The sequence below is a fragment of the Centruroides sculpturatus genome, unplaced genomic scaffold (assembly GCF_000671375.1).
Source record: "Centruroides sculpturatus isolate CEXI.00-Female unplaced genomic scaffold, Cexi_2.0 scaffold1066, whole genome shotgun sequence".
Lineage (NCBI taxonomy): Eukaryota > Metazoa > Arthropoda > Arachnida > Scorpiones > Buthidae > Centruroides > Centruroides sculpturatus.
Genome location: NW_019385438.1, coordinates 16292 through 28363, shown reverse-complemented (window position 1 = coordinate 28363; position 12072 = coordinate 16292). Strand labels below are relative to the sequence as shown.

Genomic DNA, 12072 nt, shown 5'->3' with positions numbered 1-12072 from the left:
CTCTCCTTAGAGAGAATAGAGATAACACTTATCTCCATACAATAGATAATTTTTAAATATCTATTTTCTTACTATAAGTTAATCTAGTAACATTAATCTATATATGTTTAATAATAGATAGTGAGTAGATATAATGGTTAGAATAAATAATTTTTAAATAGTAATAGATTTTATTAGAGAGAGTATAAAATATTTTACAAATGTAATTATCAATGTTAAATACCTCTTGAACATTACGAAAACAGTTAATAATTGTGTTAATCATTTTGAATAATTGACTTTTTGTGAACTTTGAGAACAGTGACTCAGCATACTTTTCATTCACAAGAACAAGAATTGAAATCTGTACCTGTTCGTCAAAAAATTCTCACAACTGACAGTGTTTCCTGTTTAATTCGACCCGACAATAAAAAAATTTTAAAGAAAATCTCTACCAAAGAGAAAAACTACAACGTATACAATTAATGACAATATAGGATGTATATAATAGAAAGAACGACTCCCTAATTTCCAGGAGATATGCCCGAGCATCAACTATTATGACTGAACAACTTCTCGAGAAGAATATATCCAGTTCCTGATCTGAGAGAATTTTATAATATTTCTTGAGATAGAGAAAAGACATTTTAAATACAGTAAACCCCCGGGTTCGGGTTCCTATATCACGGCGAAAAAATTGCGACAGTATTCGAACAAACATGCTAAAAAAAACTCCTATAATTCGGTAAAACGCCATCGCTGACTCGTGTCGCGACAGGATTGGTTGAATCTAGACCAGTAGTGGACGGGCAGCCGAACTACTTTCCGCCGTCCAGCGCCACGCTACGGAGAGTTTAGGCGGATCAGATGAGTTTACTGTCGTCTGTGCAGTATATAAATTAGGTACTTAAATTAAACAAAATTAACAAATTAATTAATAAATTAATAATAATATTAAATATCAATAAAATTAATAAATCAAACAAAAGTTTAATAGGTAGAAAATATGTATGGATAAATTTTTATACATTTCTTGTGAAAAAAACATTTCTTATTCAACGGCCATAAAAATTATTTCAATTAATGATGTCTCCAAAGTTCAGATAATTTTTCGCAGAAAAATAACTTATCAGAAAACTTTCTTCATTCGGGACATTCCAATTTTCAACGCTGACTCAGTGCTGATCTCAACATTCGTTAAAAGTCGTTCCTTTTTTCAATGTTGAAGTGGCGCTGTTGTCAGCGCTATCTCAACACACTTAGCACTCAACAGATATGTTGACTGCTACTTTCCAATGAATTGTGGGTAATTGGTAAGACATTTGAATGGAATCTATCTTGCTGAGAATGGAATTATAGGAACTAAGCACTTCGTACTCGAGTTGGAATGTCGTTGATGACGTCAAATTATTGACTTCAACATTCAACACTCGCGTTGAAAATTGGAATGTCCCGATTGCTTGAGCTTGTTTTCGTCGCGGAGCGCCGCTCCGAGACGAAAACAAGCTCAAGCAATGACGTCGTCGAACGGTACACAATTTCTTGTCTATAGCATAGTCTAGAAGCTGGATTCATAAAACTCGGAACGTATCTACCGTGTTATAGGAGGGTCGACTTTACTTGGAACACATATATAATTTGTTTTTATCATCTCAAATGCTTTTGTTTATAATCATTGACACATATATAATTTTTACTATTAATCATTTTTGGGCACAGTTATGTATTAATAATTTTATTTTTGCTTTGTAAACTTCGAGAGAAAGTACAAGATATTATGTGTATGACAAATACCTCCATATAAAAGAGAATACACACATGCGGCGGGGCAAGGAAAAGCGGCAAGATAACGTCACTTTTTCTCGCTGCAGAAGTCGATTTTGTGCCGCTTTTCTCGTGCCGCAAAAGTTGGTCGAATTCTATCTTTTGCAGCGACCGCCGCCAAGACGCGTTTCTATCAGCCAATAACAGTTCGTCTGGTAGTCACATGAGAAAATACAATCATGTGGTGTTTTAATGAGAAAAAGTTAAACGTGGTTAACCGAGATAACTAACATCAGAATATAGAGGAAAGGATAATAAATTTACAAAGTGGATATTTATATATACCAGGGGTGGCCAACCTGCGGCTCGCGAACCACATGCGGCTCTTTGAAAGATTATTTGTGGCTCTCGATAAATGTACCCGAGTTCCCTTTTCATTTTTGTGTTATTATATTTTAAAAAATTATTATCGTTCCGTATGTGTTTCAAAATGTCTTTTAAATTACTAACAACAAATATGAAAGACTAAGTGCAACGTTGTAACAAATTTCATTTCCGTCTAATTAAGAATGATATGACTCATCGAAAACTGCGCGAACGAACATAAACAGTGGCTTTTGTTGTTATCCGTTATCCGTAGCCGTTATAAACAGTGGCGTAATCGTCCGTTATCGACCGACTTCAGACCGATTTTGAATTTGTAAACTGTCATTGCAACGGACAGTTGACATTGTGCTCTGGAGGAAACAATTTGTATCACTCTTGCTACGGATATAATTTGTAATCTGGAATTTTTTGCATATTTTTTAATACGTATTTAATTGCGGCTCGCGAAAAATTTCAAATTTTGAAAAATGGCTCGGACTATCAAGGAGCTTGGCCACCCTGGATTATACGGTATGTATAAATAGCCAATGTCGGTATAGCTACGTGGATAGCGCCACTGTCGGTATCGTTCGCCATCTTGAATATTGAACGCATGCGCTGAAATGTAAACAGATTGCCGTTGTGTGGTTGTGCTGACGCACGGCAAAGATGCATTTGCGACACCGCTTTTCGTTGTCGCGCTACATGTGTGCATCCTCTTTTATAATGATAAGAAAAATCACGCCTTTTAAGATTGTGTGATTTTTAAAAAGTGGGAAGATATGTGAGAATCTGAATGTTGAACTGGTATTTTAATAAGAATTTAAATCAATATAATATTTCAATATTAATTAAATTCGAAACTTTTATTTTATAAAAAAGTTGAGGAGAACGTGGAACAAACGTTTACTTTTTGATTGTTAGTTCGTGAGAGATTGTTATCTCTCCTATGACTAAATGTCTGATTAATTAACTAAAACTCAGCTTCACATCCCGTCAGATAGTCAAAATACTTAATTCTCATTGGAAGAGAATATTAGTATAAAAATACTTACACGCCAAAATCAGAGCGCATTCTACAGTAATCGTCGTATATTTTAAAATTTTGAATGATCTCCTTTGGTTCCCGTACTTCTTCCTTGCCTATTAATTAGCGTACCAGGTTACAAGTCCAAACCTTAGATGAATGTGTCTCATCATCCCATAAGGAANTCTGAATCTTCTGAGAAAGAAGTGTCGGTTGCGGGTTTGGTTCCTGTTGTACACTCTGGTTGTAAGAAACCCTACTGAAGAGGCCTTAGCAGGCGAAATGCATTTAGGGTATTTATTAAAATAAGTGTTTTTCTTTATGTTAACCTGTTTACCTCATTTTTAATTTTTATACCAGTCTACATACTCGGGATTTATTAAGCCTCCAAAAGTTAGAAACGAATGGAAAACTAGCAATTTTCCGTGTACTAGTGAATAGTGCAATACGGTAAAAAAAAAACTGAACAAAGATTTCATTCATGATTTCTAAAATCATCTATTTTTGTGTTATGTTTAAAATACCAAAAAGTAGATCAGAAATATATTGCTGATAATTGATATCGTTTATTAGTCAATGTACTTCATGATATTTCTAACGTTTCTGATGATATGATAGAAAAATTGAATAAACTCAAAGAAGGAAATTAAAAGTATGTGTTCTTTAAAATGTAAACTTACTTATGTAATCTTATAAATAAAATATACCCCAAAGTCTAGCAAATAACTACTACTAACAAAACACATAATTATCTTTATTTCATATTTTGTAGTAGTTTAAATAAAGATTTAATTTTTAAAATACAAAAAAAGAAAGATTTTTGACATAAATAACATTTTAGAAGTAATTTTAAAGTAATGCACCAATTTTTAAGGTTATAATATAAACCGCAAAATTAATTATGATTATAAAAAGTTGGAATTTAACTAATATATGTAATATCGCTCAAAAGATCTATAAAGTATAAAATTACTTCCAATCACCAAGTAAGATATTGTTCTTCGACCCTCGGGCTGTTTTCGCTGTAAAACTGAGAGTACCATTTTCTGAATTTCACAATTGTTCTGTCTTCTGACGTGTAAACTGGATTCTTCTGATACATTTTGTAATTCCATATGCGAATGTCCCGCTCCACCTATTAAAATATTTATTTCTACGTAAAATATATGTATTAATACGTATATTTTAAAATTTTAGTGATTGAAATGATACAATCTCACCATACAATATTCTGCAAAAAACAAAATATAATCAAATATGGCTGCAAATCGAGAAAACGAGTAATAATGTCGAATGAATCTCTGTCGAAATGGTCCTTCCGGTATAACGTTATATACAATCATTCCATTTTGCAATAAACCTTTGGTATGAACATACCCCATTGCTGGGCCAATCTGAAAAATTGAATATATTTGACGATAATACACAACTGTTCGTTTTATAAAAATTACTTATGTTTAGACACATTTCATATTTTTGCATTGTAGCGAGTAATTTCACTTATTTATTAGTTCTAATAAGCGGTAGCATAGCCCATAAATAGATTTTTATGCTAATATTATCTTTTCCAAATATCAAACTGTATCAGGAAATTAAAATCTTTAGTTAGATATTGAATAGAACCTGGAAACTCGTAAATAGTTTTTCCACCAGGCCGGTTTTCACCTGGACAAGCCGGTTGTTAAATTTATGGTCCGGATTAATTATTAATTTGTCCGGTTTTCATAGAAATTGTGAAATTATGATAAAACAAAATGAATTTATTAAAATATTTGCAAGTATTTTATTTTAACTGTTAAAGACTTTTACTTCATATCCTCACCCAAAGTTATCCCTAGGCTGAGTGGCAGAAAATGTACTTTTAAAATTCTAACTTGCAAATATCTCTGTCAAATATCAGGTCTGGTAATTAAATACTGGTTTAAAACTGGCATGCTTATGGTTCAGTTCTTGGCTGTAAAAATGACATTGTGCGTGCCTCATACGGGTTCAAATTCAAATCAGTCAGAGATTTGTGTTGGAACAAACATATTATAAAGTAAATGTGACAGTTTCAGTGTACTAGTTCATAATTTCTATTTTAATTATTTAATTATTTAATATGACAACTTTAAAAATTGAAAACACAAAAAAGAGAAAAAGCAAACTTGTAAATTCAATAAAAATCGGCTGACACAAAACGAATATCAAAAATAGTTAACCTCTGTTCGAGTCAGTGTCGCCAAGTTTTTAAAATTGTTGTCCCTGTCCAGGTCAAAAATTTTGAAAAGGTGGCAACACTGCTCGCGAATAATGTTTTAACTCTTCTGCCAATCAACAAGTAGTGCGTTTAACGTAAGGCTAATCTTTGATAACCTCTGGTCTTGCAAGCAGATCTCTCTCACACACATTCACATCATACAATGCAGTGAGAAATATTGCTTTGTAATGAGACTTTTCATTTTAAAAGAAATTATACATGTTGGCCTAGCTGAGATCTCAGGCGATGTCAAAAGTACTAAAATGTTTCTGACGAATTTTGAGACGACTTTTTTGTGATTAATTAGAGTTATGTTTTATGAATTATTATTATTAATTTTAATTTTTATTTAGTTTTGCGCATTGGTATTTTATTGATAGTATTTAGTACTATTTTCAGATTGATTATACTTTTAAATAGGGTTAAATAAAATAGATTGAACACAAAATAAAATTGCTGTTTTCCATTGTTTAATTTAGTTATCTATATTAATATACATATATGTATATTACAAAAAAGGAGAATGTTGGGTGTGTAGGTGTACAATAAATTTTTGTATTAGGATTCAATGATTTCTTAAGATATGGTGTGAAATGTGTCATAACTATTTTCTACTGAAATGCGTTAAGTTTTTCAACAATTATGTGCCAGAAATAGATAAACGTGCGTTTTATGAAATTAATAAAATTCTTCAAATATACTTTTAAACAATGTATTTAGTAATCGTTTAAATACGTGGTTCAAACACAACCAACAACATACTTATCAAACACAGTATACTTTGTATGTATGTATGTGTGTTTGTTTGTATGTATGTGTATGTGAGAATCTGAATTTCAGATTCATTTATTTTATAAAATTTATAAAATTTGAGGTAATATTTTGTAAATAAAATTGTACACTTTTACAAATTTTGAGGGAAAATTAAGGAAAAAGAAGGAAATATAGTTTCCTTTCCCACCAGTTTACTTCCTTTAGAAAAGTTTATCACATCCTATGACTAACTTTTGACCTAACTTCATCTTGGTCAAGTGACAAAAGATTCAGCTCCTGACTGGAGAATATTTTTATATAAAACGGTTATTGGCGCCAAATTCTGCCCGGATTCATCAGTTTATCTCTATCTTTAAATTTGTGCCTGATCTCCTTTGTTCCCATACTTCCACCTAACATTAATTAATGTACCAGGTTACAATTTCAAACCTTGGATGAATGTGACTCATCCCATATTAAGGAAGACTTATATTAACTATACAGAGGCATTATCTATCATATCAGTTATTGTAAATTCTCTTTCTCTCTCTAATTATAAGGATTTATAATATTATTATGTACATTATATTAGAGTCTTGTATTTAATTTCTATTTCATTAAATTCTGTTTTGTTTTATTACTCAAATTGTTCTCGTTTCGAATGATTTATAAGTTGAATGCTTTATCTAAGAACCTAAGTTCCTCTGCCTTGGGAATTATTTTATTAATCGTTTTATATCGCAAGGTAAGATACGAAATTTCTTTTTTACCTGGTATCAGGAAAAGGACCTGTAATTCGTAAGATTTTCGATCTCTCTTAAAAATATCATGAATTACCATCCAATGACAGTGTTGGCAGGTTTCACAAACCTGTAGTCGATAATCATTCGATAAATCAACCATATCGAACTCGATTCCTCACATGTATGTGTGTATGTATGTATATACAGTCGACCCTGTCCTATAACATGGGTTCCTATAGTTCGGATTCCTATATCATGGCGAAAAAATTGCGACAGTATTCGTACAAACATGCTAAAAAACTCCTATTATTCGGTAAAACCTCATCGCCGATTCGTGTCGCGACAGGATTGGTCGAATCTAGACCAATAGCAGATATTGCACAAACCGTTGAGTTTAAACGAGCAGCGGACTACTAAATACCATTTATTATTTAACGTCCATAAAAATTACATTTATATTAATGATGTCTCCAAAGTTCAGCGAATTTTTCGAAAAAAAAATAATTTATCAGGAAGCACGCGAGCGCCATTCGATGACAAGCTCCACGACGAAAACAAGCTTAAGCAATGGCGCAATCAAACGGTGCACACTCGGTAAGTAATCATACAATTTTTTGTTTATATCAAAGTTTATATGGATTATTCCCTAAAAATTATACGTATTTTGGAAATGTTGAGTCGAATTATTCTAAAATCGATTAATTTTATGGAAGAAACCTTTCAAACAGCCGTAGTTCGTAAACTGCATACGTGCCGGGCAGTGATTGGCTGGACTCGTAGAAAATGGATTCATAAAAACCGGAACGTATCTACCGTGTTATAGGGGGATCGACTGTATATATTACTGTGTATAATAAATATGTATACATAAACTAGTATACACAGTACACTGTGTATACTAGCTTATGTTTATTCAACAACTAAATTTTTGATGTTCCTAAGTTTAAGGCTAGAATGAGATAAGTCTGTTGTTTGTTATGTTTGAACCTAATGTTTAATTATTATTTAAGATAAACCCAAAAGGCGTTTGATATACGAATATATATCAAAGCCTGTATGAGTATTCATAGTATGTCAATTCAGTAAGGAATATTTCTTTGTACACACAGTTAACAAATTTTTAATATCAGTAAAAGTAATTAATTAATTACATTTTTACACTATCTAACAGCTTCAACAGACTGTTTTGATGATGAGCATTTGGCTCCAACATTTCAATTCAGTAGAGCGTCGTTTATCCGAATTAATTAGGGACTAGGGTTGTTCGGATAACTTATTTTTCGGATAACCGATGATGTACGAAAAAATATATTAACCTATCCCGTGTTGAAATTTTTCTCCCTTGCGTGTCGCTTCGCGTTGAATTTTCGTCGATGTTAATCCTAACGTAAACTTTTTAAAATAATAATCGTGGCTATTGTATCGTTAAAAATTATTTCTTTATTTTGTACAAACGAAATAAATATATTGAAAAATATAAAAACCAAAAAAATATATACTTTAGAAGTTGATCTAGTATCAAAAACGTTCGATTCAGCACCACACACAGTCCTCAGAAAAACACCACACAAAAGTGCCAGTGCTGCCAGCTAAAACACACACACCAACAAAAAAAATATTGGAGTAGCCCAAGATATAGCCAAAGATTGCAGCGCCACAGCACTAGCGAAAATTTAAATTTGCCACTGGAATGCTTCCGGATAACCGACTTTCGGATAAACGATGCTCTACTGTAATGTTTTAGCTCTTCCTATTTTGTGTTTTTCTTTTATTTTAACATCCAATGCTGTGTAATAATATATAAAAAATATTAAGCAAGACAAAATGCAGCAAAAATCGAATAAACACAAGAAACATAATTTACAGTTTTCTTATAAAATAATGCAAAAATATTTTGTTTTGTATTTATTTAAACATGTTCTGTAATTTTCAGAAATAGCTGAATATAATCTGAAAATAATGTATGTATTCAGAAAAAAGTTTACTGAGTAGTGAATTTATTTCTATCAATACAGAATACTTTCTGTCATTTACGCGTTATTAATTTCGATTCTTAAAATCTATGGATAATTTAGGGTAATATCGTAAAAATAAATGAAAACGATCTTCAAAATGATCTAACGCATATATTTATTTGTGAAACCTGTTCAAAACATTCTGCGCCTTATTGTAAAATTAGACATGCATAATTTTTTATTAATTAACTAGCTGCAAGGACCCGCTTCGCTGGGTTTTTAAAAAGTAACGATAGTGAAGATTAAGATAATTACATTATAGCCAATCTTACCCGTTTTCACAGAATGCAAGAATTAGGTCCCCCGTTTCTAGACTAATTAGAGACCTGGTCCAGATTCTATTTCTGAACGTCTCCTGTTCACGTCCAGTAAAACGAACTATTTTCAACGTTTCTGGAACGTTTACAATCGTTCTATAATCGAACCAATATTCGAATTTTATGTTCGAATTNATTATTTTTTAATACGTATTTAATTGCGGCTCGCGAAAAATTTCAAATTTTGAAAAATGGCTCGGACTATCAAGGAGCTTGGCCACCCTGGATTATACGGTATGTATAAATAGCCAATGTCGGTATAGCTACGTGGATAGCGCCACTGTCGGTATCGTTCGCCATCTTGAATATTGAACGCATGCGCTGAAATGTAAACAGATTGCCGTTGTGTGGTTGTGCTGACGCACGGCAAAGATGCATTTGCGACACCGCTTTTCGTTGTCGCGCTACATGTGTGCATCCTCTTTTATAATGATAAGAAAAATCACGCCTTTTAAGATTGTGTGATTTTTAAAAAGTGGGAAGATATGTGAGAATCTGAATGTTGAACTGGTATTTTAATAAGAATTTAAATCAATATAATATTTCAATATTAATTAAATTCGAAACTTTTATTTTATAAAAAAGTTGAGGAGAACGTGGAACAAACGTTTACTTTTTGATTGTTAGTTCGTGAGAGATTGTTATCTCTCCTATGACTAAATGTCTGATTAATTAACTAAAACTCAGCTTCACATCCCGTCAGATAGTCAAAATACTTAATTCTCATTGGAAGAGAATATTAGTATAAAAATACTTACACGCCAAAATCAGAGCGCATTCTACAGTAATCGTCGTATATTTTAAAATTTTGAATGATCTCCTTTGGTTCCCGTACTTCTTCCTTGCCTATTAATTAGCGTACCAGGTTACAAGTCCAACCACCTAATATTAATTAGCGTACCAGGTTACAAGTCCAAACCTTAGATGAATGTGTCTCATCATCCCATAAGGAAGATTTATATTAACCATATAGAGATATTATATATATATATATATATATATATATATATATATATAGATATAGATATAGATTACCTGTTGAACTTCAAATGATGACTGTAGTAAAGATATTCCGAACAATTTAAAAATGACAATGCCTTCATATTTGTCACAAGGAAAAGTTTCATCACATACTGGAGAGCAGGACATTTTCATTATTAATTGAAAAAATCTCCACCAATTTTCTGGATGAAGAGTAATTTTTGATGACATGCCAAATTTGTGAAGGCAGCTGAAATGACCGAAATCTGCTGCATTTTTCATCATGTCCTGCAATACATAAATAAAAACATAAATAATATATTTATTTATTTGGCATGGTGTTAGTTATAAATACCTGAATATGGCAATTTACAATGTGTTCACTACGACCTTTATATAGCATTAGTTGGTTCTCTATTTCTGGTATAACTGGAGGCTTCCACAGAGGAGGTTGGCCTTCTGCATGATGCCACAGGTAAATATATCCGTTTTGCTCGATGGTTTCCCAACTTTTTATTTTAGCCACTTCTGGAACTAAATTGAAATACATAGGATACAAGAAGTTCTTTTTCATATTACTCCAAAAGAAAACATATATTTCCAGCATTGTGAAAATATAAGCGTATGGTGCATTAATTTCAGTGCAACGTTACACTGAAATTAATTAATTAGTTTAATAAGACACACGTGTAAAACTGCACTTTTGCAGTACAGTAATCCCCGAACTTACGCGATAGGTGGGACCGAGCGGTCACCGCGTAAGTCGGGGTATAATTTCGCATATAAATACATACAAATAATTTTTAATTGGGGCCGGAGACTAAAGAAAACTATAATTTAGAAAAAAATGTTTAATAAAANTGATAATTCAACTACGCTTGTTGGAGAACAATAAAAACACTACACTCAACAAGCCACCAATAAAACTCAACTGCCTAACCTATAACCAAAGTCTCTTTTTAATTTGTTTTTAAAAAAAAGCGCATGACAAACTTGCCCCGCATGCCGAAGTTGCCCCGGTCTCCCCTAAACCATGGAAATAATTGCAGAATTTTATTGATTTTTTATCTCTAACTGTTAAATTTTGAAAAATAACAGACCCATTATAAAAATCAATTTTTCCGAACTCTTTCGAATGTGTTGCCACAAACCCAAGCTGCCTGCACACTGTGTTAATTAAACAGGAGATTTTCATCGTGAAGGGAAAATGCATCGAAATCAATAATCACATCTATATTAGAAACTATAATGTTATACCCTATATTAATTTTATTAAAAAATAATTTTAACACTCAAACTCTGAACATTTTTGAGAGTTTAAATCTAATTTATATTAAAATATCAATATACAAAGAAAACTGTGTATTATAAAATATTTTTATACTGTACTTACGGCATGAGGATTTTTTGGAAATGCAATCTAAATTTAATTTTTGTTTAATATATCAATTGGTTTTAGATATATATGAAAAATATACTTACAATTTATGTTATTGACTGTTGAAGTTTGGTGATTGTTGAAACTTCCTAATTCTGATGAAAAACTATAGAGTAATACCCCAAACTTACGCGATAGGTGGGACCGAGCGGTCACCGCGTAAGTCGAATTCGCGTAAGTCGGGGTATAATTTCGTATATAAATACATACAAATAATTTTTAATTGGGGCCGGAGACTAAAGAAAACTATAATTTAGAAAAAAATGTTTAATAAAATCTTAGATAATACATATGTATAACAAATTAGGCCTATATTATTTTACAATTTTTCACATTTACTTGATTATTACGCCATAATTTTAACATTGTTTCCATCTCAGCGATAATACTGTGACGTTTACGAATGATGCTTGAATTTAAAGATTGAGCATTTTTCACAGCTTCGAGAAT

General features: G+C 31.9%; 1 protein-coding gene across 1 annotated transcript in view; it reads right to left on the bottom strand.

The window, feature by feature from the left end:
* Window positions 1–3995: 3995 nt before the first annotated feature.
* The window catches only part of LOC111638991 (cholesterol 7-desaturase-like), a 14333-nt gene continuing 6256 nt past the window's right edge, over window positions 3996–12072 (bottom strand). The window contains exons 3-6 of the mRNA XM_023384768.1: window positions 10540–10718; window positions 10239–10472; window positions 4357–4530; window positions 3996–4271 (exon numbers count right to left, since the gene is read on the bottom strand). Of these exons, the coding sequence (XP_023240536.1) occupies window positions 4116–4271; window positions 4357–4530; window positions 10239–10472; window positions 10540–10718 (743 nt within the window). The 3' untranslated portion in view covers window positions 3996–4115. The remainder of the gene's footprint in view (window positions 4272–4356; window positions 4531–10238; window positions 10473–10539; window positions 10719–12072) is intronic.